General features: G+C 42.5%; 1 protein-coding gene across 2 annotated transcripts; it reads left to right on the forward strand.

Annotated features, from left to right (window-relative positions):
- Window positions 1–2: 2 nt before the first annotated feature.
- Window positions 3–25,461, forward strand: QPCT (glutaminyl-peptide cyclotransferase). 2 transcript variants are annotated; one of them, XM_040623112.1, is made up of 7 exons: window positions 4–256; window positions 8,166–8,312; window positions 14,837–15,115; window positions 19,911–20,087; window positions 22,014–22,113; window positions 23,606–23,722; window positions 25,153–25,461. In XM_040623112.1, the coding sequence occupies exons 1-7, from the start codon at window positions 134–136 to the stop codon at window positions 25,296–25,298; spliced, it is 1,089 nt and encodes a 362-aa protein (XP_040479046.1). In that variant the 5' UTR covers window positions 4–133; the 3' UTR covers window positions 25,299–25,461. The 2 variants fall into 2 exon arrangements, with proteins under 2 accessions (XP_040479047.1, XP_040479046.1); XM_040623113.1 differs by lacking the exon at window positions 23,606–23,722 and having other exon boundaries at window positions 3–256.
- Window positions 25,462–27,376: the final 1,915 nt, after the last annotated feature.

Consider the following 27,376-nt stretch of genomic DNA (forward strand, 5'->3'; position numbering starts at 1 on the left):
GAGGGGACCGGGAGGCGATGGGGAGGCGGGCGCAGTCGACCCAAGGGTGGAGAAGGGGGACGGCGAAGGACGCGCGTTCCCGGGCTCGTGACCGCCGGCGGCCAGGGCAGCAGGCGCCCAGACAGCCTTGGAGATGGCAGGCGGCGGGGACCGGCGTGTCATGGACACCCTCCACCTGCTGCTACTGGTGGCCGCGCTGCCCCTGGCGGCCCGGGGGGTCAGATACCGAGGCTCCGTGGACTGGATCCAGGAGAAGGTGAGCCGCTGCGTGACTGTACCTGGGCGGCTGGTGCGGCGCGCGGGGACCCGGGGCCGGGAGACCCCACCTTGGCAGGGTGGGAGGCGGGTAGAGCCGCGGTGGCCGGCCCAGGCAGCCGTGCCCGCAAAGGGCACCCGGAGGAATCGGGGCTCTGCGTCCTCGTCGGGGTGCCTCACTGGCCCCGGGGCTGCTCTGGAGACGCCACGGGAGCAGAGTGATGTCACCAGCCTCCCCTCGGCTGCGGTCTGATGCGGGTACCGATAGGCACAGGAAGTGTGTCTAGCCGGCGGCGGCCGAGCGGCGAGGTGAGGGCGCTTCGCCGAGCCGCCGCCCACTCGGGACCCCGGAGGCGGGCGGTCGCGGCGCTCGGCGGCCACTGGGCTACCCGCCGCGCCGGGGGGTGTGCCCAGCGCTCCCCCACCGCTGCATCCGCGGACGCCCCTGGACCTTGGAGTTTCCCTGCAGTCTCTGGACAGATGTGTGTTACCGTTTATTTTAGGTTTTTAAGCGCAGCAGCTCTAACTGGACATCAGCTTCACTTTAAAGTATTTGGTTTTTTCTCAAAAGAGAATCCGTGCAGTTGTCAGGGCGATGTATCTGGTTGTAGGTGGAAATTCATATAAGGAACTTACGATGCAAGTTTCCTCTGTGTGAAGTAAATAGGTCCAAAGTCATTTCTTTTTCTTCTGTAACAGTTTTGAAATCATGACAGTGCTAGGGGATTACGCATACGTTAATGGTATTGGAGTAAAATGGTATGCTTTTAAAAATACTAAGAAAAGCAGTAAGGAGTTGTAAACTTTGACAGTGTTATGGATCAGATTTTTTCAATGCTTACGGTATGCTTGTATTTCCTCACACGCCGGGAAAACAGGGCACACCGGTGAATGCACAGGCCCTGTCTGGGTCACGTGCGGACTCGCTCGCAGCCACACGCATGTGTAAATGAATGGCCCACTTCAGTTTGTGTTATGTTTCCTTAGCTTCACCGTTTAGACACCACAACGTGCTCCCACTTACACGTGGAGACCACCAGCCACGAGGACCCTGGAGAGGGTGTGCGAAGGCAACTCAAGAATAATTGCGTTAGAAGAAAAACTCTCCATGGGCGTTCAGTAGGAGTAACGTCCTTCAAGGGACACTGAGTCCCATACTTAAACCCTTTCCTTCTTCACTTCACCCCCAGTACCCTTCTAGTCAGAAATTGGGAAGGGAGCATTAATAACCAGAATATGGAGCCACATCAAATGTGTCTTTTTGATTCATCTAAATGGGTGAATAAGTGAGATGGGAACTGTTTGAATGAGCTGTTCCTTAGGAATCAATTGTAGGCAAGATGTATTTGTAGATGGGAGACGGTGTTGGATTCTGAACACGTTTTGAACTACTGAGAATTTAACTTTGAGAAAAGTCTTTTAAAGCATGAATCCCTTATTATATTTATTTTAAGAAGCTTCTAATCACTGTTCTACTAGGAAACTGGATGCTTTCAAATGCGGTAAGCAAATGAAGCAAATGGCAAAATCAGCCATGACGATTGCCAATTTCCGGCCCCCTCCTCCCTTACTCTGGAGGCCTACATAAAGTTCTGCAGGTGGCCGGTCAGTTTGCAACCTGGGAAATGAATTGGTCCATACTAAAATACATGCCTTCCCGCTATATATGGCACGTAACTATTTTAATCACTGAGGTACACTGGTCTGCCAAAAGGTGAGGTTTAGTAAAGAAAACATTGGTTCTGAAATCCATTTCCTTTGCTTTGAAATAAAGGTGTGTCTCCTTCAGTGGCATCTCGTACCTAAAAACTGCTTGATGGTTGAGTTCAGAGACTGTGACGTGGTGATTTGGTTATTTGAAAGCTGCAGACATTTTCCCATAGAAGCAGTTATTATAAACGGTTAGATTCTCAGGCGGGCCTGCAGGTGTATATTTAGAGGCATTGGCATCTGGGCACCAGGGCTCTTATATATAATCATCTCACTTGAACCTCACAGTGCCCCTGGGGGGAGGGGAGATTCCCTCCCAACTTACAGGTGAGGACACCTGACCACTCCTACACCAGTGAAACTGAAGAACTTTCCTGTGTCCTCTACCACTCTCTTCTCCGAAGTAAATGAGTCCTGGCTGATGGTGTAGGGAACAGTGTTCAGTAGTGAAGGAGGATGGGGCTGGTGGGAGGTTGGGGGGCCAGAGGAAGAGCTTACTTCCCTTTTTCTGGGTCAGACTGGACCCTAAATAGAATTCCAAAATAGGTAGTTTGTATCTGGAACCTTCCCTCCCTTTTTTTCCCTTTCCTGATCTCCCTCTTGGAGCTTAAAGGTGATTGTCCTGGGGTTGAGCTTATTCCCAACTACTTCTCTGGAATCCTGTCCCATCCTTGATCCCCAACCCTGTTTCTTTGGTACAGATCCATTCCTTTGGTACAACCTTGTCAACTGGCTGTTAAAAAGAATCTCATTAAATCAGCCCTCTCTTAAGTGTGAAAGACTGATGACTGCTAGGAAGTTTGCATATTTTTTTTTTAAGGAAGCTATTAGTTAAAAAGTAGGGCTTCTACTGAAATCTCCCAATTATAAAGTTAACACGCTTATTTTAGAAAACTAGGAAAATAGTCTCTCTCTCTCCCTCCCTCCCTCCTCTTTTTTCTGTACATACATATATCATATTTTTATGCACACACACATATGTGTATATGGTGTGTATTTTTATTTAAAGAAATGGACAATTATACCAATCTTGTAGGTTTTTATGAGAATTGAGCTATCCATGTAAAGCACTTAGCACCGAGCTGCCCTATGGTAAATGCTCAATAAAGACTAATTGTTTATTTTTTAAAATAACACACACAAATACTTATTTCATACTAGAGATTATGCTGCATATATGGTTTTATATTTTACTACGTCACTTAAAATATGAGTATTTCCTTGAACCAGTAATATTCATTGAAAGCGTCACTTGATGATTACAAAATCATTCATATTCTATAATTTAACTATCCTTTTACTGATGGATATTTAGGTTGTTTCCAAACTTGCTCTGTCACAAAGTTGGGAACCGATGTATTTCAATTAGTAGAATTTTCCTTTATTATAACAAAGGCGAACATTTCAAGTCGTATTGGATGTGGAGGGGCAGAGTTTTTGAACAGAGGAACCATATACGGGAGGGTTGGGCTCCGCTAGGGGTCCCTCTCCGGGATCCTCTCTGGCAGGCCGGTCTGCTGTCTTCAGCACTTCACATTGTTCTGCTTCTGGCGTTACACATATTCTGAAGGGTTTTAGGGTTCCCCTCTTCCATGGCTTAAAAGTCCTTAGCCATTCACCCCTTTACCCACCACGATTCTTAGGGAAATAACAGTGGAGACTCCGAGGCAGGCACAAGGAGGTCAGTGGTAGGCTGGGTATTGGCAGGGGGAGAAAGACGAAATCTGCCATCTTTGAGCTCCCACCACCTGGCAAATAAGTACTGTGACATCCCTACAGATCGTTAAGCCTTGCCTAGTCACAGCTGGTAAGTCAGGGACCTGAGATTTGACTCTTGAGTTGTTGGTTTAAAGTCTACATTGCTTTTCTTTTAGGTAGAAGGCTCCTTGCATTGAAAGAAGACAGAACTTTATCTTACTCAGTTCTCAACTTTTCCACACCTGCATTTGTCATGTCAGAGGCATTGGACACACCGGAAGGATTTCTGTAAATACTGGCTGGGTTGAATCTACCGGTAGACACAGGAGTTCATCTGAGTGCTGTCTGGGAGACACTCATATGGGATGAGAACTGGAATTGAAATCGCTGGGCTTCTATAATGATCTCCCTTTAATTCAATGGCTTGGGACCTCAAATCCCCCTGCAAGTGGGGCCAACTCTACAAATTATGTAATTAAACCCCTCTTTGGCCTGGCACCACATGATTAGCCTAGAGGAGATGTTTCAGGATATCTGGTTCACACTTTTTTAGCTGAAAGATTCTTGTCACCCAAAGCAGACTTATTGTCCTTTCTGCCTGGCTGAAAAGACAAGGCAGGGGCTGTAATAGAGACTCGCTCGTCTGAGAATGCCTATGCCAAAGAAACCTGTCTATGTGCCTTTAACTGAAATAAGCCTAGACTAACTTGGGGTTTGCATTTAACACTGGGCTCCACACTGTTTTTGCCTCATTTACTTTCCTCATGTTCAGCCCACACTTTCTTTCCAGGTTTCTCCCCTCAATTCTTCCTCTTATCTCCACATAGATTTTTATATTCATTGAGTTCTGAGAGTGAGCCTCCATGAAAGCTGAATGGGCACCATTTTGGTTGGAAGAGTCCAGTGCTTTCTGTACAAGGCTTTAATGATGAGGAGGGCTTAAATCATTAATGGAGTGTGCTTGTTTCCCCTTGTCTGTCCTTCACTGACTGGGAAGCTTTTATTTGTATAGTTTCACAGGAGTATCTTTCCTTCCAGGGAGGCAGGGAGAGGAGGGGTCTTTACTGAAGCATGTTAATTAAATGGCTGAGCCCAGGAGATTGAGAAGCAACACGTGTAATTCTGGGTATCGAGGAACATCAATCAATGGGCCTGTCTGGTCCACTTACCCTTCATTCGTCCATCAAGCACTTTTTGGTGCTATTTCTCAACTATATTTCACCTACGGTATCTGTTACAGCTAGCAATGCTGGAGGGTTATTTATCTTGTTCCTGTTTTTTCTTAAATCTCTTAAGAACTCTTTCGTACATTGCCATAAATTGCCCGTTTAAATAAGAGCTCGATTTCCTCCCACCATGGACATGGTGAAGGACCTCATCCACAGTGACCAGGTAGGCTCTGGGATGGAGTAATGGACACTTAACAGAAAAGGAGTCACCGGTCAGACAGCCTTCCCGACACAGCAGTTCTCGGTGTTTACAGAGATTGCCTTGGGCCTAACCAACCCTACGGCATCACAGGCATTGAGATGAGAAATTAAAAGACAGCAAAGACACCAAAATTGAATCACAGCCCTTTCTAGCCCTTTGCAGCAAGTAGCTTCTCATTTCTCCCATTTTTATAATTGCTTGTACATTTAACTGATTTGATATTTTTAATGCTCATTTTACTTTATTATTATATAGACACAGGCTTGGTGAAGACAATTTTAGAGAGACCGTTCATCTGTCAATTCCTTATTTGATGACCACACCCAATATTGACTGAGTACTCAGGACGCCCGGGGCGCCGTGTGGCTGTGGGAGGGACTAGGCTATAAAGACAGTCGTTGCCCCTGTGGAGCAGAAGCCCTGTACGAAATCAAGTCAACACACAGGAAAGTGGTCTCCAAGTCATAACCTGAGTAAGCAGGAGAGTTGGGTGAAGAGGGAGAAAAAGCCTGCAAGCCGGAAGTCACAACAGGTGCAAACGCCGTGACGGGGCAGAGTCTCCCAGAACTTTGGGATCTGGAAGGAGGCCAGGAAGACTGAAGCGTGGTGCACTGGGGCAAGTGGCCCTGCCTGGGGGCAGCGAGGCAGGAGGAAAGACCAGGCAGGCTCTGTAGGCCTGCTTAAGTAGTAATTAACCACAGACATCATCCCATTTCTGCCTCCAGTTCCTTCTTTGTCCTTTTCACATTTCTGTTGCTTCGTCTGTTAGTGTCAGCTTTCTTCTCAAAGTGCTGTTCGAGAGCTAACTTAAGGACTGAGATCCAGAAAGTACCAAGGAATTTAAAGGCTGCAGTGACGAATTTATGCAGGAAATATATTTAAAGTATATTATCTGTAACAAAGACAAATCTGAAGAGGTTCGGGCCCAGCATCCACACTGGGGTTACCTCCAGGGTAATGAGGCAGAGAGACAGGGAGGCAGAACAGAAGGGCATGGGACTGGGGAATCCATGGAACCCAGATATTTTCATGGACTTATGTGGAGCTCTCGTACGACCTTAGGAAAATCATCTGGTCTCTACGAACCTCAGTTTCCACTGACATCAGTCGGGGAGGCTGGATTAGATCATCTCTAAGTTGTCTTTCCAGGTCTAAATTTTTTACCTCTTTTGTGTTTGATAGAAGGTAACAGAATGAAAACTTGTTGAATGTTTACTATGACAGCTTATATATATTATCTCACTTAATTATAATTCCTCTAGGAAGTCTGTGTTATTGCCTCCATTTTACAGATGAGGCGAGTGAGGCTTAATGAGGTTAAGTAACCCGTCGGAGTTACAGCTAGTGAGTGGTGGGGGGCTGAGTTGAGGGTGTGTGTCTGAACCCACATGCTCTTTGCATGACCACCCCATAGAGTAATGGTGAGATATAGCAACGTGTAGATGAGTGTAAGTCACTTGGCAATTAGCATTCTTTAATTCCACAGTTTCTCACTAGCCACATGGAGTGAAAATACCTCTGTGATAACTGAGATACAGTCAGCCAACGCTGGTGCTGGAAAGAGCTGTGAAGCAGACGAGGCTCCTTCAGCTTCTGTTTTGCATTCCAAAGAATTTTCTATCCTTACTTTACCTTCATCATTCCCCTTAGGGAAGAAATCAGCGGATCAATCGCACACTTCCATGTGGGAAGAGTAACCCCTTCCAGCACTAAGTACTTGATAAACATGCAATGGATGAATGATTCATCACAAGAAGAGTGTGTATAAAGTCATATCCAAAATACAAGTTTGATTTTTATGTTTATTTAGCTCTTTAAGGTTAACTCGGCTAATAGGTAAATATTCTAAAGAGTGTGAAAGTTAATAGAATTTTTATTTTTATTTTATTTTATTTTTTTAAAGATTTTATTTATTTATTTGACAGAGATAGAGACAGCCAGCGAGAGAGGGAACACAAGCAGGGGGAGTGGGAGAGGAAGAAGCAGGCTCATAGCGGAGGAGCCCGATGTGGGGCTCGATCCCATAACGCCGGGATCACGCCCTGAGCCGAAGGCAGACGCTTAACCGCTGTGCCACCCAGGCGCCCCGTTAATAGAATTTTTAAATAATTTTAGCTGAAGATAAAAAGTGTACTAGTTAATGGGTTATAGAATCACCAAACTCTGGCTGAAAGGAATTTCAACGATATCTAGTCTAGAGCTGTCCGATACAAATATATGACGAGAAGCACATATGTAATTTTAGGTTTTCTAGTAGCTACATTAAAAAAAAGTAAAAAGCAATAGGTGAAATGACTTTTAATAATATGTTTTATGTAACTCAATATATGAAATGTGAATATGTAATCACCATTAAACTTACTAATGGGATATTTTTTCACTTTTTTCTTGTTCGAAGTCTTTGAGAAGTAACGTGAATATTACAGTTAAAGCCCATCTCAATTCAACTAGCTACATTTCAAGAGCTTAATAGTCATATGTGGCTAGTGGCTACCATATTGGACAGTGAAGACGTAGCTCAAATTCCTTTATTAGTTTTTTTTGAGGGGAATGAGAAGCTAAGGGACCTACCCAAAGTCATACAACCTATAAACGACAGCCAGAAGCTCTGAATTCCACTTCTCTGACTCTAAGACTGTGTTTCCTCTGTAATGCCGCATTGCCCTTTATAAAGCCAAATGCTACAAAGTATAATTGTTCTGTTGGCTGCAGTTTTGTAAATGTTGGGTTTTCTTAAGAATAGGAGATCAATAATTGATATTTTAAATCTTAGTTTTACAAAGCGCTGGTAGTAAAATCATTCAAAGTTACACAGGAAGTGCCAAATATTAATTCTCAGGTTCAACGCATTACATTCATTTTGTTTTAAAAATAAGCGGCCGAAACAGTGTGACTTTCTAGATCTGAGGGGCCCATTTTAGAGTTGAGTAGTTTAATTTGCTTTCTGACATAGAGCTATCTCTTTAGTTTGAGGTTCAAAGGAAACGGTTCTCTACAGCGAATGTCTCAGGGTTAAATCTTGGCCATTTTATGAAATGATAGCCAGTTAAATAATGTTTTTCAATCCTCAGTATTATCACCAACCAGCCATTTTGAACTCATCGTCCCTTCGACAAGTTGCAGAAGGCACCAATATTTCTGGAATGTGGGAAAACGACTTGCGACCGTTGCTGATAGAGCGATACCCGGGATCCCCGGGAAGCTATGCTGCTCGCCAGGTGAGGAGGCGGCCCCCACCCTTAAAGGTTGTTGAACACTTTGCTTTCACATGAGAGGTACCATCATGACCCAAGTTCTGAGTTGTCTGATATTCAGATCTGTCATCTCATCTTCTCATTCACCAAAATAAGCGACCCGGACAAGCAAACAACTGAGAGTGAATGTCTGTTCCGATTGGAGTGATACGGGTTAATCTAAATCAATTTATGCCTGCAATCTCTGTCGGGGTGCAGTAGGAGACAGCGTACAAGTATTCAACTCCTGGTCATTTCTGTAACACACCCCCAGGCACCCAACCATGTTTTCTTGGACCCTAAGGCCCTCCCACGGTCAACAGCCCTAGGTGGGCCTTGCTTGACAATTCTGGGCCAAGGGTGAGTTACTGTCCTAGCAGGCCTCCATTCCTCTTGGGAAATTGTATGCTTCCTGGAGGGAAAGGAGAGAATCGTAATAAGCTACTTGTACCAGTGTGGTGCTTCTGACACTTCTGACTCTGACCCATGTTGAAAAAAAAAAAGTAAACAATTTTTTTTAAATTACATTTTATACACACAGATATAAAAATAGATTTAAATGACACCAAAGTCTCATGAAAAAAATCCACACTCTTCTCTCCTGCGATTTACTCGATATTGTTGATTCTGCTGTGCTAGTTGTTTTGTTTTATTTTGTTTTTTAATGTGGGTCATGACCCAGTAAACTGATTTCAAGATCCACTGATTTTTACCACTGCAGTTTGAAAGGCACTGCTCTAGAGGGTAAATTAAACCGTAGCTGGGCTAGACCTTAAATGTCCCTGCCTCCTTAGTGCCAGTCTTCCTGAGTGATCTGATATCCCACCTCTGGATGACTGCTTTTTGCCAAATAGCGTCATTTCAAGGGGCAGCTCGAGAAAGAATGGGGAGGGACTGGCCCCTCAAATCCTCCTCTGATTGTACTCCACCTGCCTAACTCTCCAGGCACAAGACCTCGGCACCCCACTTCTGTGTTAGAGTGACACCTGCAAGGCCCAGCAACACAGCTGTTAGGCTCATCCTTTGTGCCCAGGACAAGGCTCCTGCCTCTCGCGTCTAGCCCAGATAGCCATTGTCCGTTGCTCCACTAGGTTCTTGTCTTCCAACCACCGGCACCTGTTTCTCCCAAGGAATTAGACAGTGGAGACCCAAAGAGCACCTTTGTTCTTTCTCACCTTTAGGCAGAGTGAGGAATAATAATGATGATGGCTGAATTTCATGGAGCACTGGGTTTTTTTTTTTTGTCAGGCATTTTATGGAGTTCTTTGCATGGATTTTCTCATTCAGTCCTCACAACAATGCTGCCACGTGGGTACTAGCATTATGCTAATGCTACAGATTGAAAAGGCCTGAGATTTAGGTGTATGAGTTCACTTGTTCAGGGTTATACACATAGGGGTGATGAAACCAGAATTTGGACCCAGATCTGCTTGACTTCTTGATCCTATCACTAAGAGCAGTGGCTGGGAGGAACCAGCTCTGGAGTGTGTGTTCACAGTCTCCAGCTCGGGATCTTCTCTTGCCTGCGTTGGAGGGTGAGACACCTGCCATTCATTTCAATGATATTCCCTGGGCCTCATCTCCCCAGCATTTTTTTTTTAAAGATTTTTATTTATTTATTTGACAGAGATAGAGACAGCCAGCGAGAGAGGGAACACAGGCAGGGGGAGTGGGAGAGGAAGAAGCAGGCTCCCAGAGGAGGAGCCTGATGTGGGGCTCGATCCCAGAACTCCAGGATCACGCCCTGAGCCGAAGGCAGACACTTAACGACTGAGCCACCCAGGTGCCCCACCTGAGCATTTTCTTAAACCAAGCTCAGGGTGCTTACTGGGGCTTTCCAAAATCCTCAGTTTCTCATTAGAAAAAAAAATTAGGTCTATAGATTCATTCGTTCAATTCAACTTTCTTCATTTCCCCATGCCATTTGATCAGAAGGCTGTATATGTCCAGAAACACGTAGGAATACTTCAGACCTGAGGGTCCTTGCCTGCAGGCTTTAGAAAGCCATAAACTCAACAAATATTGCTGTTTGGATCTGTATATAGCTTTTGACAGAATATGTAGCATAAATACTACACATAGACACTGTTGTGATTAAAAACTACATGAAAATGACTGAACCCGCAACACTTTCCATGCCATACGGGGTGGAGGCAAATGAGAAGTTTATTGACAGTATTTTGGAATGTGCTGGGACCTGTTTGCTGGGCTGCTTATGCACCTTCTAGCTGATGTGGCAGTAATCCGAACAGGATGATAGTGATAGACATGTCACTTAAGAGATTCAATTTTAGGGGCGCCTGGGTGGCACAGCGGTTGGGCGTCTGCCTTCAGCTCAGGGCGTGATCCCGGCGTTGTGGGATCGAGCCCCACATCAGGCTCCTCCGCTAGGAGCCTGCTTCTTCCTCTCCCACTCCCCCTGCTTGTGTTCCCTCTCTCGCTGGCTGTCTCTGTCTCTGTCAAATAAATAAATAAAATCTTAAAAAAAAAAGAGAGATTCAATTTTATAATTTTTTTGAGAAGAAGATCACCATGAATTTTTAGAGAGATGTCCCCTACGCTGTGGAAGATGAAATGTTTCTGCTTTAGAAGATGAGGTGCCTGACGTTTAGGTTATGGTGAGGGAGTTACGCTAACAGACTCAGTTGGACGAGGATTAGTACCTGTCACTCAGAACTAAGTTCAAACAAGAATGGTGGAAAATCTACTTTTTTCCTGAGACCTTTTTGAGCCCTGGATTAGATGTTTTATTATTTACAGAGTTTCAGGGTTATAACTAGAGAAGACTTTCAAGTCTAAAGATACATGGACTTGGTATAACATTGGTTATTGAGTTGACCTTTGCCGTTATCAATAAAGTTATGCTTTGCTATAGATTCTTTTTCAGAGAATAATACAGGAACAATGTCCTATAGTCTCCATTTTTTTAAGAGGGTGGGGGCAAAGGGAGAGGAAAGAGAGAGAAGCCCAAGCAGACTCCACACTGAGTGTAGATCCCAATGCAGGGCCTCAATCTTACAACCCTGAGATCATGACCTGAGCTGAAATCAGGAGTCGGATGCTTAATCAACTGAGCCACCCAGGTGCCCTCTGGAGTCTCCATTTTTACTGTCTCTGATCAATGAGCCTTAAGATGCCTATTGGATTTTTAGAATATATTCTTTAGGAGAGATTTTATTTGTAAAATAAATAGTTTGAAAGTGTGAAAGTTTGGGGTATTTCAGTGACTTCTCTCTGAGATGGGAATAAAAAAATGGTTTAAAAATCAGAATGATCAAATCTCACTAAGGAGCAAGCCAGAAACTTTGCCTAAAAGAGGCAAGCGAGAAACCTCAGGGTTAAAATCCCATATAGATGAACAGTACATCTGAGAAGCTGAAACTGGGCTTCTTTAGCTGAAAGTATGGATAGCTCTGGGTGAAGGGTCTTGGGGGGAGAGCGCTCAATGTGGAGCCCAAGAGACTAATATGTGGACCGTCCAAGAAGATATAGGTACCCTGAAGTCCCCGGTGTCAGGGTTCAGCATCCTGACACTGATCTGTTTGTAGACTTGGTGCAAATACTATAGAATCTGCTTCCTCCAAACAAACCAACCTGGTCTACTACCATCATTGTTTCTTGGAACCCGGAAATGAGAATTGATGCGAAATTAAATTAGACCCAGGATCATTCACTAATGCTAACCTAAGATCCCCAGACCTCCCCCCTACCAGAAGTAGAATGTCCTATTTATGTCTATCTTTCTCTCTATTCCTCTCTCACTCTCTGTTTCTCTCCTTGTCTCTACCTTTATCTTTGTATCCTTTTTGGCTCTATGCAATGTTTGTCTATCTCTGTCTGCATCTCTCTCTGTCTCTATCTAACCATCTCTCTCTCTTTTTCTCCCTTCCCCACTCCAAAAAATAAATCAGGAATAATCCAAAGTATAATCTGTATCCTAAACTGCAATTTGCACTCCTGGGGGGCCCGAGTTCTTGCTACCTGGCTTTAGGAAGCACCCCCTGCTTAGGGCGTTCTAGTGAGCAGAACAGTAATTCTGGGGATCCTACGCTACAGAATTGCAGTGGGAACTTGCAGACTAAGCCTGAAAGCCAAAAGCACAGCAAGGGATATTGGTGACCTAATTAGATTATGGAGCCAATTCGATTGTTTATAAAGAAATTTGTTGCTAAGATAATTAAAAAATATTTATGCTGAATAAAAAAAAAGTTGCTTCAGGGAGAACTCTTCTGGAGGCATTTGCTGATGCTTTTGTGGATTTTACTGTCAACACAAGGTATCAGAAATTATGTCCACGACCTGTTTGGGAGTAGAGAAATGAGTTTGTGTGGGAGACCCTTGCTGAACAAGCTAACAGATATATATTTTTTTAAATCTCAATTCATTTTTGTAAGCATACAGGCTGCTATTGATTTTGGAGTAGTTCCTCATCTGGATACCAGATGTTCTGGAATATATGCCTTTTTTTTTTTTAAGATGACCCCTTTTATGGAAAAGATTTCTTTTCCTCAAAGTCTGGGAATAACTTATTTTCATATTCTGTGGAAAGCTTATCTGAGGTGCACAGTGATTTCTCTCTATTCAATCTACCTATGTTTGATATCATCTAATTTTGTATGTTCTCACGGAGACTGACTTATTAGTTATAATCAGCCCATATTTAGTGATAGCCTAGTGTGAGCAAGAATTGTGGGTGAAAACAAAGCAAATGAGATGTGAATGATAATTTCAAAAAGGTTAGAAACATTTTCTTTTTATTACTTGAGAAGAGAACTTGTAAACTTGAAATCAGAAAGGTAAGGGACTGCATACACATATACTTGTGGCCCAAGTCCCTTACCACCGAAAGCAGGGAGTGAGAAGCAGGGGCTGTTTGTTTATTTGGCTTTTGCAGGATTGAGCGGAGAATCACTGTCCTGTCTCTGGTTTAGTTATTTTCCTGGAAGCTTCCTGCCACAGTTTTTCCAAAGCCTTTGCCTCTGTGTCATGTCACATCAGTTACAACAGGCCACACAGGAGTTGGCTAGGCTAGAAAATCTTGTATTTCCTTGCGGGGAACCCCCCCCAAAAAAGACAAAAACCTTCCATTCTTTTCCAGTTATTACGAGTTATTTGTTTATCGCCTGAAAGTCCATCCCTACCGGATGTTAATTGTTTAACAAATTGCCATTTCTGGCGATGGTTAGTTTGTCGTTTGATGTTTTAAACCAATCCTTTAAGGCAAACTTACAAAGATGTATACAGTATTTCAACATAAGATAAAATAAATGAAACCTCCTGAGAAAAGTGAGGTGAAGGGAAAATGGAGGCGGGAAGGGATAAAGGGAACAGCAGTGACCTCACCGTAGCTCCTCACACCACGCATTCTAGACTCTTTGGAAGACACCGCCAGGCTCAGAAGCAGTGCTTCTTTTCCATCTGCAACCTAACAGTCCCTGTGTTGTTCATAAGTTCCCAGGTGACCAGGAGAGATGCGAGAATAGATTCCTTTTTATTTTTACCATTTGTAGCGGGGTTTGAATCTACCTTGGCTGCCAAAGGAAAACCACTTGATATGTCATTATGGTTCAGAGTTGCTTATTGATTCTTAAAGTGGGCAGGACCTCAAATATCCCCCAACCATCCCCTTGCTACAGGACTTCATTATACCGTCAGTATCTTTTGTTAGTGTCTGTTACATTTTGAAGTATTTGCTGAACTTGGAGCACATGCTATGCACTTGGGACAAAAAGCTACCATTTGCCGTTTTTGCCTTTAAAGAGCTTAGGGTAGGAGTTGAGACCTGTAGGACCTTGGTATATCTGACTTCTCAAAATGCCTTCTTAGACTCCTAGAAATATTAAAAGTGGACTTTAATACATACTGAACTGGATCTCTGTCTCCTGACATGTAGAAATGACCCTGTTATATTGTTCAATGGGAACAGCACGGGGCAGAATCATGTGTAATGTAGGTTCTATTCCCATAAAACCATGTGCCCCTTCACAAATGACGTGTTTGCGTGCTAGTATATAAACAATAAGAATGGTGTGGAAAGATATACATCAGACTAATGGGCACCTGGGTGGCTCAGTCTGTTAAGCGTCTGCCTTAGGCTCAGGTCATGGTTTCAGGGTCTTTGGATGAGCCCGTGTCGGGCTCCCTGCTCAGTGGGGAGCCTGCTTCTCCCTCTCCCTCTGCTTCTCCCTTCCTGCTCACGATCACACTCTCTTTCTCTCTCTCTCAAACAAATAAAATCTTAAAAAAAAAAAAAGAAAGATATACTTCAGACTATTAACATTGGTTAATACTAACAATTGATTGGGATTGCTTTGTAGGGGGACGATTAAGGGAGAGGGATAGGTTTTTCTTTAATCATCCTTGCTATTAATTCCATAATCATGTATTGCATTTTTAACTTGAAAGGTATCACATAAAATTTTTAAAAAATTATATATATATATATTTATTTATATAGTTAACCAATGGAAACTGTCCAGATCTGAAATTTTGATTTTTCTTTTGATCAGCACATCATGCAGAGAATTCAGAGACTTCAAGCCAACTGGGTCTTGGAAGTAGACACCTTCTTGAGTCAGACACCCTATGGGTACCGGTCTTTCTCAAATATCATCAGCACCCTCAACCCCAATGCTAAACGACACTTGGTCCTCGCCTGTCACTACGACTCCAAGTATTTTCACCCTTGGGACAACAGGGTGTTTGTGGGAGCCACTGATTCAGCCGTGCCATGTGCGATGATGATGGAACTTGCCCGTGCCTTAGACAAGCAACTCCTTTCCTTGGAGGTATTTGTTTCCATCTCATAGATTCTTGGGATAAAACACATTAGAAGAACTCAGGGTGAATTCTAGAATCCTTGCGGGGAGTAAGAAGGCCATTTAGAAATGTAGACTTTCAGGACACTTTGTACTAATTTGTTGCAAAATGATGAGAAGTTGAATGAATATTAATTGGAAGATTACACTATGATACACGACAGTGAATTTATTCTTTGGCCCTGGATTGCTTAATTTTGCGTACATATTAAATGAAATGCAATGTTTCTTTGCAAAAAATGAAGCAGGCGGACAGTTGGTACAGGCGTATGTATGAGAAGCATGTTTTTTCCTCTTGTTTATGTAGCCATGAAACTTCACAACCTTCTAATCTGAGAGATGTGGCTCTTGAGTTGGGGGGGGGTGCTGCAAAGTGGTGCTGAGAGTGGGTAATTCAGACGTATCAAGATGAAAAGCATGGAGCAGAAATGCATTGTTATTATCTGTGAATCTCGGCTCAATTTTATGTAGCATAGCAGAGCTTTTGTTATGTTCTCGGCACAAAATACTTCTGGGACTCTCAGATGTTATTTCAGTCTCTGTGCTTAAGGGTATATTGGAAAGAAGTGCTAAGTTAGATGAAGACATTTTGTTCAGATATCACTCATAACCAAGTAAACACAACAAAGCAAACACAAAAAACTTGGTTCGCAGGCAACAAATACCTTTTTTTCCCCTCAGAGCTTTATGAAGGGGCCAGCCTTTGCTACAATGGGGGTAAAGAAGTAAAAGGTTTATCTTGTAATGGAAGTAATAGAGATATTTGATCTATTTTTGCTGGATATGCTGAATTTGAAGAAAGCAAGAATTGTTTGTAACCTCTCCATATCCTATTCACTGTTTTTTTTTGTTTTGTTCTGTTTCTTGAACCTTCTATAATGTCTTTGTCCCATCCTCTGCTCTGCTTTTAACTAGTACTTTTCCCCAGCAATTGGGTGAGAGAATTCAGAAGCTGATATTAAAGTTTAATTTTTCATGTTTGCATTCCAGCATAAGGACCTTAAGTGAAAGGCAGAGTCTGTATAGTGGGTGTGTTTTCTCTGGGTGATCGCCTTTGCCTTTTTCTAAGTAGTTCATACCTGCTTTTAGTGACTAGAAACAGAAAGGGCAGAATGAGCTGTTGGTTGGACATCCCCATTTAAGAAATACACGCACATTCTCTTCATTATCCTTTCTCAGAGAAGTAGCAGTGATGTGGACAATTAAAAAAAAAAGGACTAGTTTGAATTGAAATGTGAGGAGTATCAGATTCATTCTTCCAGTCGTACTTTAACTAAACTTGTATTAAGGCGCTGTTTTAAGTTCTTCAGCTGTCGGGGATTAGGTAGGTGGTAGTGGAATGTGACGTGGGAGAGGACAGGAGAACAGACGGGACTCTTGCTCCAACTCTGTGCAACCCTCCAGGGTAAGATTACAGTTAGACATTCCCATCTTTTGCCTTCCCAGGGTAGCAGGTTGTAGGTTCTCATTCCTTGACTCTGGACTTGTTGTTTGATGGTCTTGGCCAATGGGTTGCTAGTAGATGTGACAGGGACAGAGACTGGAGATGTGCTTGTGTAATGGGGCTTGCTCTCTCATATCTTTGCCATAAAGGGCACGCCCTGGCTGGCCCGCCGGTCCCCGGGGGAGGATCAGACATGTGGGGCAGAGTCCACCTTTACGACGTCACGGTGAGGCAGAGTTCCTCCAACCAAACCCAGCCTGGATCAGTTGTCCCCCAGCTGACCTACAGACCCAGGAGGACCCAGGAGTGTTGCTTTAAGCCCCTGAGTTTGGCTTGGGTTTTTACACCTTATCATTGCGCCATTAGCCTTGGTTGGGGAAAGAGCGCAGACAATTCACTTACTATGTTGACACTGGCACCGAGGCATTGATCACAGTACCATGAAGAACTGAAAGACCTTCATAAATCAGGCTGCGCAGATTTTCCCAGCTCTAAGACTGAGTTACCAGAAATTGAGGACCACAGTTGTTTTCCTGCTAATCCTGAAAAGAAACAAAGAGAACAAGGTGCCTCACGGGACTCAGGATCATTGTCTGCACAGTCTACTCTTGTCTTAACATTTGGAACAGAAAGTAAACCATTGCACTGAGCACTGGAGTCACTCAGCTGATGACATTTCAGTGAGGCTCCTGAACCTTTAAGCCTGCAAAGTATGAAGGCTACCTGCTTTTGCTTCCGCCGTGGGCATGAGCGGAATGTCTCGGTCCCCGGCAATCTTATTCTGCTCTGGTGTTTCATTATTATGCAGTTTGATTTGGAGCTGGAACTTTGGAAAGAGTCAAGGCCCTTTAAACAACTGGAAACTTAGCATGTCTCCCCCGAAGTATGTACCTTACACCTTTTGCCAACGAGAAATCTGTTTAATTACTTAGTAGTTATTAAACCCTGAATGTGTATATATTGTACAGACAAACACGTCCTGTGCGTAATGCTGTCAGGAGTAAGGGAGAGACTCAAAGTGTAATAAATTATCCTTTTCTTGTGGTCTCATTAAGGAGTGATAGTAAAACAACAGCAATGATTAGCATAAAAAGATAACTTAGTTTTCAGATGATAAAGACATTTCTTTCCATCTCAGGAAATCACCCTAAAACAATCAGGAAAATTCCATCTTTGAAAAAACTAGGGAACATGTGTTAATGGGAACCACAATATGAAGAAAGAAGGTAAATGTAGAAATGGCAAATGGCATATCTGAGTAGAGAGAAGTCATATTCCCCAGAGCCAGGAGGAAATGGAGAAGTCAGTGATCCCCTGACAAAATCCTGGAGTGGCTCAGGGATTGGTGGAGATAGTGAGGGAGGTACAAGTGAGGCTGGGGTGGGGGGAGCGCTTGTGAGTCGGCACAAGGAGCACTGGGATATGTCGATGGAAACACCAGCTGGGCACCAGATTGCCCTGAAGTGAAGCCAACCAACCTGTGTCTCTAATCAGTGTTTTAGTACCTTATTCTTTCTTTCTTTCTTTTTTTTTTAAATTTATTTATTTATTTTTAGAGAGTGGTGGGGAGAGGGGCAGAGGGAGAGAATTTCAAGCAGACTCCCTGCGGAGCATGAAGCCCAACATGGGGCTCCATCCCATGACATTGAGATGATGACCTGAGCTGAAATCAAAAGTCGGACGCTCCAACCGAGCCATCCAGGCGCCCCAGTACCTTACTCTTTAATATGAATGAACACGAAGGGTGACCAGACATTTGAGGACAGTCTCCAGCATGAAAGAAAGGGAGTAAAACAGTATGAATTGAAAAATGAATTCAGGGGAAATAGAGCACAAGGAGCAGGAGATAACCTGAGGTACACTGTTTTAAATATCCTTAGAGATTAAAAAAATAAATAAGTAAATAAATATCCTTAGAGAGATAAGACAAGTCATGATATGCATAGCAGATTAGGGAGATCTCAGACTCAGTTCGGTCTGATGGGAGCATATCCCCAGCACTGTGCTGAGGCAGGGGGAGCAAATGGTTGTATGTTTTTCTCCAGGCAGGTTCGGCTGCATTGCAGGCATGAGGTAGGCAGGGAGTTGGTCTAAAGGTTAGAGTTTTGCCACATGAGTTTGACCAAGCCGGAGAGAGGCCAGGGAGTGGAGCTTGTATGCAAGGGAGTGGTTAGAATGATTGTTGAATTTAAGCTTGAATATGGATTGAAGGACTTTGTGGGGTTGAAGGACTGTGAACAGGTGAAGGATTCAATAGATCACGGATTCCAGTGGGGTTGGAGGGCTATGGGGGGTAGGGTACCAGAAGGACTCATGTAAAAAGTGAGAGGTGACAGTGAAAAGTACAAAATCGATCAAAATCCTACTAGCCCTTCTAAGTTCTGCTCAAATATTGACTCATAACGTCTTCCTTGACACACCAAGGATGTGACCTGTCATTCTATCCAATTCCCAGAAAAGTTGTATGCTGCTTCTGTGACCCTTGGCACACTTTGTCCTGCTCACATATCTGTTTTATCTTTCCTAACCCAACTGACGTGTAGACTTCTTCAAAGGAGAGGCTGTAATTACTCTTCTTCGAGTCCCTGATGCATTCCCAAGGCAGATCCTTGAACCTAGATTCAGTGAAAAAATTACAGACTCAAATAAGGTGGGAAGTAAGGAGGATCTGCAGTTGTTTCAGGTTTCATCCCCTGGGATGCACTCTGCCATGGAGCTTGGCATGTAGGTCCTTTCTTAGGGAGTGGCCCTGGCAGCAGGGAGGGCAGAGATAATGGGATTAGGCAGGAGAAGTCAATCTGCCATGCAGGTTCAACAACAGGCTCAGCCAACCCTGGGGAGCTCTGGAGGTGGAATGGCCCCACAGAGCCCTCAGGACCTGCTTAGATCGGTCATTAGATATAGGACACCCCCATGGCTGAGGCAGTCCCTAGAAGGACTATCAGCTGAAGACCCGAGGACATCTCTCCTAGTGGCAGGAGCAACACACGGTTCTGGAAGGAAACTGGGTGGTGTGTGACCTTGTCTACCATGACAGTTGCACAGTTTCAAATTTCTCTGAGGAATAAGAAAACATATAAGACTTCTGTATTCAGAGGGAGTGGGGGAAAGTGAAATTTACATGCGTGAAGACCGTGGGAAGTGGGCTGATTTTTGGAGGTAAAGTGGTACAAAGTCCATTTTGACAATTTTCCCTTGCTTTAATGTCTTCCTTTTCTTCATGGCCTATCTGTCTTTTTGCCGGGTTGATAGGAAACCATGATGTTTTTTTTTTTAATCCTCACAGCGTTTTTGCTATCTTTTTACTGTTCTTTTTACCAGAATATTCCAGACTCCAAGCCAGACCTCTCACTGCAGCTAATTTTCTTTGATGGGGAAGAGGCTTTGCTTCACTGGTCTCTTCGTGATTCTCTGTATGGGTCTCGGCACTTAGCTCCCAAGATGGCATCGACCCCGCACCCACCTGGAGCGAAAGACACCAACCAACTGCACGGCATGGTTAGTCTGGGGACTTCTCATGGTGCTGCAGCTTCAGGTTCTGCCCCAGAGGAAACCAAAGCTAAAGCCAATTAAAGACCTAAAAATGCCACGGCATTCTTGGAGCAGAGTGTTTACTATAGAACATTCCTTGGCAGGCATTGGGCTTTTGAGGAATCCCAGAGCTAAAAAGAATGATTCTGGGTTAGAAGTTATGTTTGACTGAGCTTAATTAAAATGCTGTAAAACAATCAGATTAAGAAAACATCAGATCCAGTCTGGTCCAATGGGAGTGCATTCCCTAGTTCCGTATAGAGACGGTGAGAGCAAACCCCTTGAGACCTCTACAAAGCCTGAGGAGGCTCTCGGGGTCTTGGGAACTGGAGCGCGAGTGAGACAAGGTGTAGGGCATGGGAGTGAAGAATTTCCTTGGTGGCCTCAAAGTGTTATAATGATTCCCAGTGTGTATGTGACATTGTGTCAGATGTGTTTTGGTCTAATATTGTTGCCATGGTGATGGAAACTTTTTTTTTTTTTTTTTGATGCTGCCTTAAAACCCTACTCTTATTATTAAGTAATGGGTGCAATGCATGGCCACATTTTAATTCCCATTTCTGGGCCCACACCCGATCCCTAGTCCCTCACCTCATCTTTGAATTCTCTCCCTACTCTGTTTTTCTCTCCTTCATGCAGTCTTACATCCTCACTAACCCCAGCTTGGAACCTCACGCTACCCTTGAGACTTCATTCTTCCCTGTGTCTTCATCGATCCCCGCCATCACCCTACCTGTGAACTGAAAGCCTATTCCTCACCCCCTCCACCCATCCCTTTCCCTTCCATATCGCCTTCACACTGTGAGTCCAAATGGCCACATTAAGTGTCCTCTGTGGCTCTAACACATCAGGCTGGCATTCTCTCCACCCTGTTGTCTGTTGGCAGCTCATAATGGGACAGGGAAGATGGTTGGCACCTCATTCAGTCCTTTGGCCCAAGTGACTAAAAAGTGTTCAGAGGAGGAGAGACCGGGTTGATCAGGAGGAGGAACAAGGTTATTTATCAGTCCAAATACATGAATCCGTAGTGATGGTTAAGACCATTTTTTCCCAGAAAAAATGTAACTTATTCAACCTTGTAAATATAGTCTTATTTCAAACAAACTTATTTTCCCCAATGAATACATTTAATCATCATTCATGAGTTAATAGGTATTATGTCGTTAGAATCAGAGACTCTGCAGATATTTATCTACTATGTGTCAGGATCTATTTATATAAATCAGGAGGTCTTAATGTGGGAGCTAGTCTTCAGGGAGTCCTCAAGCCTGCTGATGTTTTATGGCTCAAACGAGAAACACTGGAGTAATTATGGAGACTTGTCATCAGCAGGGGCCTTTAAAAACCAGCAAGTCTGGGCTTCTGGTTTGATGGAAAAGAAAATGGAGATCCAGAGACAGTAGGTCACAGAGCTCATAGTTAAGAAATTTTTCCTATATGCTGCTTTGAGGAATAAATAGTTACTACCCAAGTGCTTTCGCGCAGACAGCTGTAACATTTACAGACCAAGGATATAAGGACCAATTAGAATGGAATAGACGATCAGAGAGACTTGGAATCCCATCTGAAAATAAAAGTAAATGTATTCTTGTTTACTCTATAAAATATTATCTAAGTGTCCTCTTTCTGATTTATCCTTAGTGATATCCTTTTGAGGATACAGACACAACAAAATCTACGCTTTGCCATTTGTCTACATTGCATAAGCCAGATTTTTAAAAGTTCTTCAAAATAATCAGCTTACACTGTTATTAACCCTTTTGTTCATTTACACAGCTCCCTGGATTATTCTCAACTGTTAAAATGCGGTTAGTTTTGACTGATTTTTTTTTCCATTGATGAATATGAAATGTGTTTTGGTGACAGAATTAAACAATTTTTTTTCTCTCTTAGGATTTATTGGTCTTATTGGATTTAATTGGAGCTCCCAACCCAACATTTCCCAATTTTTTCCCCCAAACTGCCCGATGGTTTGATAGACTGGAAGCAATTGGTAAGCACCACTGTCACTGAAGTGTCAACTTAGTTCCTTCTTATGGACAAATGCTACGTTGTTAAAATTCAAAATTTATAACAAAAAAAGAAAAAATGAAGTTCAAAACTTATGACTTAAATATATGATTTGAAAATATACTTTGCTGGCTTTTTTTCTTGCTTTACTGATTAGTTTATTGTTGCTATTTATCTTTTTCAGTAGGCCCACTTTATTTCCCTGCATGAGACTGCATTTGGAACTAGAAACATACAATGCTACATTTAATATTTGCATATCCCTAGCAATGATTTGAAAATATTTTCTCAGAGTCCTGTTTGCAGTGTACGGAATGCATGTCTAGGGAAAACTCCGGTCAGAAAAGCATGCTGGCTCATGATGACTGTTACGGTCCTTATGATGCCAAAAGACATTCTTTAATTTTTCATTCTTTTTTTTTATCTCTGTCTTTGTCATCTTCTATTTCCTACCTTGTTCAGACATGATTTTCCTTTAAATCTAGAACCATCTCGATTTTATAAGGAAGTAAGAGATCAGAATGCAAGAGAAAGCCAAGCTCCTTCAAAAGTCATTTAAAGGACAGTGTCGTGTCAGTTAAACGACAGTAGACTAGTCTAGACCAGGTCAAGCCAGGCCAGGCAAAGAATCAAAGTATCTGTAATGAATCATCAAACTTTACATCGGAAACCAGGGATGTACTGTATGGTGACTAACATAATATAATAAAAAATCATTAACAAAAAAAGAATCAAAGTATCTGTGGCTCAAGAGAGAGACGTGAGGCTTGGAAAAGGAAAACGGAATAACTTCTTCCCTTCATGCTTCCACTACTCCTTCCTATCCCATGAAACACACACACACACACACACACGCACGTGCGCGTGCACACACAGCCAATTGGCATCAGGGGGAGATGAAAATGAGATAAATCTTTAATGATAAATGATAAATGATGAAATCCAGGCCAGAAGGACTGTTTTTGAGGCCAGAACTTCAGGCTAGGAATTCCTTAGTAGCTACACAAACTTCCTGGAATGGGATAGAATCGTGCTTCTTCTAAGCAGCAGGGAAAAACACTACCATCTCAAGGCATAACTTTTGCCGTGAATTAAGAATTTGCCAAAATTCAAATCTAGAATATTATAAGAGAAACTTTTACCCGAGGCTCAGGCAAACCTGTGTCCCTCCCCCACCCTGTTCCTGTGGTGGTCTCATCCTCCATCTCTCCGCTGTCCTGCTTGGTGTCTACCTCTAAGGAGGTTCTCGCCCGCGAAGCTAGAGCGTGTGTAGTTCTTCTCTCCTTGGAACTACTCCAAAATGTACGTCCCCAAGTTCAGCCCAGATGCTATTGTCAGGTGTGTAGCTGGGCTTGCTGCTGCATATTGTTTAAGAAGTGATGGCCACATGTGCGGAGATTTCAAATTCCTTCTGCGTTCTGAGGATTGTTCAGATAAGAATCGATAATCATCTGCTGTCTGATTGTCATCTGCAGAACACGAACTCTACAAATTAGGTTTGCTCAAGGATCACTCCTCAGAGAGGTGGTATTTCCAGAATTATGATTATGGAGGTGTGATTCAGGATGACCATATTCCATTTTTAAGAAGAGGTAATGTGTGTGCATGTGTGGATGTATCCGTGTGTGCACATATGCGTTTTTTACTTATTGTTTATTTATTGTATTTTGTGTATTTGCAACAATCTAGAAGGGTGAGGAGCCATTACATTTAATTACTTGATAGATTAAATCATCCACTAATAATCTCTATTTTTTCATGAAAGTCATTCTAACTCCTTAAGCCCCACCCCCATTCCAGAATACTCATAAAAGCTCATATTCCACTGACCTTGCCTTCCCATTCATAGAGTAAGACAATATTCTTACACTTCGTGTAACTCTGGTGTTTTTTGATTAATAGGGAAGCAATACCCTTAATGTCAATGGTGGAAGTCTAAATCAACTCAAGGGCTCTTGTAGTAACCTCCCAATTGGTCTCTAGCTTTTGCTGTTGCTTCCCTATTCTTTACATAGTAGCTAGAGTTATCTTTTAAAAATGTAAATCAAATTATGTTTCTTCCAGATGCCTGGGTGGCTCAGTCTGTTAAGGTCTGCCTTTGGCTTGGGGCATGATCCCAGGGTGCAGGGATCCAGTCCTGCATTGGGCTCCTTTCTCCCTTTGCCTGCCTCTCCCCCTGCTGTGCTCTCTCTCTTTCTCGGCCTTCCTCCCTCTATGACAAATAAAGAAATTAAACCTTAAAAATATATATGTTTCTTCCCTGTTTTAAAGCTCTAGTGGCTTGCCATCACATAGAATAAGACCCGAAGTCTTTATCGTGACCTACAAAAGCCTCCTTTTTCTGACTCTGTTCTTCTCCAACATCTCCTCCTGCCTTTCTCTCCAATTACTGCTCTGATCCAGCTACATTGTCCTCCTCCTGTTCCTCAAGCAGGCCAAGCACACTCCTACCTCAGGACCTTTGCACTTACTAGTACTATTGCCTGGAATGCTCATCCCCAGATCTTTGCACAGCCTGCTTTCTCCTTTGTTGCATGTCGCTAACTAAATGTGAGATTCTCAAAGAGGCCTTCCCTGGCTTTAAAGACATCTTTCTTGGTCCAGCTGTCTGCCCCTCATTCTCTATTCCCTTACCTTGTTTTATTATTCTTTAGAACCCTTATCATTCTCTAAAATTACTTTTTAGAGTATTTGTTTGTTTCTTTCCTTACTGGAATGTAAGCTCTGTCTGAGCAGGGCTTCACCTTTTCACTGATGAAATCTCAACTTCTAGAATAGTGACTGGTACGTAGTAGGCACTTCATAATTATTTACTGAATTAATTGACATTTGTTTAATGAATGAATGGAGTAAAAGCGTAAGATACAGGGGAAGTACACAGAAAGTGATGAATTATCAGCTGTCGTTACATGTTATGGAGCTCCTGGTACTTGGTACTCAGACTTGTGCTTGAAGAATGATAACTTTCTAATGTACTTACTGGAAATAAGCTCTTCATTACAAGTTGGTTCTTTCTTATTAGGTGCTCCAGTTTTGCATCTGATTCCGTCTCCTTTCCCTGAAGTCTGGCACACCATGGATGACAATGAAGAAAATCTGGATGAAACAACCATTGACAATCTAAACAAAATCCTACAAGTCTTTGTGTTGGAGTATCTTCATTTGTAACAATCTGTCTTAGTTTATGGTAATTGTATCTAGTTTCACATTCAGAAGTCAAGGCACAACCTAAAATAATCTCACTCTAGACAAATGCCGTGTGGAACTTCCATCCTATAGATTCATTCTGTAGGTGTCTTTGAATATGTGATCAATAAATTCTAGAGTTACATCATGTCCTAAATTGCTCATTAATTTTCATCTAGAGATAAAGAAAGAAAAATGTTAGGAAAGCAGAAAATAAATATCGTTAGATAAGAAACTGTGAAACGAAATCAGATTCGTACATACAGTATCATGGTCTTCCAAAGAGTACTTAACTATGATGGCGATGTGCAACGTGTAGTCTTGGTTTAATGATTGTTTTATAGTCGAGAATCTCTCACTTATAATGAAAAACAGACGTAGTTTGAGGACCTTCAAATTTCTTTGAGAAATCTTTGTAGGGTTTATTTCATAAAAATTAAATCAATTAAATGCCATGCAAACTTCTTTTTTTATACATAAATGAAAAATTGTATAATTTATAGTTCATTTTTTTAAAGAGTTTATTTTTGGGGCGCCTGGGAGGCTCAGTCGGTTAACCACCTGCCTTCGGCTCAGGTCATGATCTCAGGGTTCTGGGATCGAGCCCCGCATTGGGCTCCTTGCTCAACGGGGGAGTCTGCTTCTCTCTCTCTCATTCTCTCTCACTCTTGCTCTCACTCTCTCTCAAGTAAATAAAATAAAATAAAAGATTTTATTTTTAAGTAATCTCTGCACCCAACGTGGGGCTCGAACTTACAACCCCAAGATCAAGAGTTGCATGCTCTACTGACTGAGCCAGACAGACACCCCTTTAGTTCGATTTTGATAGAGTTTTACAAATTTAGCATCTTTATTGTAAAAATACTACAGTCAGTAACAAAAAACTGAAAATGAGGAAAACTATAATCTCATTATACTAACAAGATAACATTCACTCTTCAGAGTGAAAAAACAAAATTATAATCAAACTCTATTTACAATATTCTAATTTCTGCTAAGTTATATAATTACCAGATTTTTATTTGCTGTTCTGATCTTGGGTTGAGATGAATACAAAGACTTTTGAGTGTGGCCTCCAGACCTAATATGAAGGCAACCAGTAGTACTGCAGTGGCTTACGACAATTTTTGTGTAGGTAAGTTACATAGTGTTCACACTTAATTAATTATAACATATTTCTTTCCAGAGATTTATGAAAGCAAAATTGTTTGGGCTGGGAACACATAGGAATTCATAGGCTTTTTTTTCTTTAGCTATAGGAAACAATTATCTAGAAAACAATACTTGATCGATGGAACATTTAGGAAATTGATCCTGCCGTACAGGTGTACTTGGCTGGGGCTGCTGTTGCTCATGTGCTCGCTGTTCTGAGCAGACACTGACAGCACAGTCACTGAACTAACGTGCTGGGGCCAGGTCGGAGGTGAGACAGACAGGCCGAGTGGGGAAGCAATGACAGCTTTAGTTCAATGACAAATAAGTCATAGGGAAAGGAATTGACTTATTAAAACCTTTTTTTTCCATGTAAAAAAAAAGGATAAATATATTTTTATCTATTGACTATATCAAATTATATAAAATTATAGCCAGAATTTTATTAAATCATGTATATAACATCTGTCTGTAATTTCACGTTGGTAAATTTTATAGAATTGGATTTTTCTAGGATTTCTTTCTTTCTTTCTTTCTTTCTTTCTTTCTTTCTTTCTTTTTTTTCTTCTTCTTCTTCTTCTTCTTTACAAATCTGCTTCTAAAGCTGTATAAAGGGATGTTGTGCCTTGTGTGAGTTGAATAATATGATGAGTTAATGCTTACTGGACACTGACTGTCTGATGGTGTCGTAAGTGCTTTATATGTTTGTACCAACCTAATCTTCACAGCAGTCCTAAAGAGCAGGTGATATTATTAACCCTATTTTATGATGCTCAGGGCGGTTAAGTGTCTTCTCCAAGATCACACAGCTAGTAAGTGGAACAATGGGGTTTGAACCCAAGCACTCAGAGCTCTAAAGCTCATGCTGTGAACCATTGGAGGGTACTGTCTCTTCACAGGAAAAGAAT

This window comes from Ursus maritimus, unplaced genomic scaffold (genome assembly GCF_017311325.1).
Source record: "Ursus maritimus isolate PB19 unplaced genomic scaffold, ASM1731132v1 scaffold_6, whole genome shotgun sequence".
Classification (NCBI taxonomy): Eukaryota; Metazoa; Chordata; class Mammalia; order Carnivora; family Ursidae; genus Ursus; species Ursus maritimus.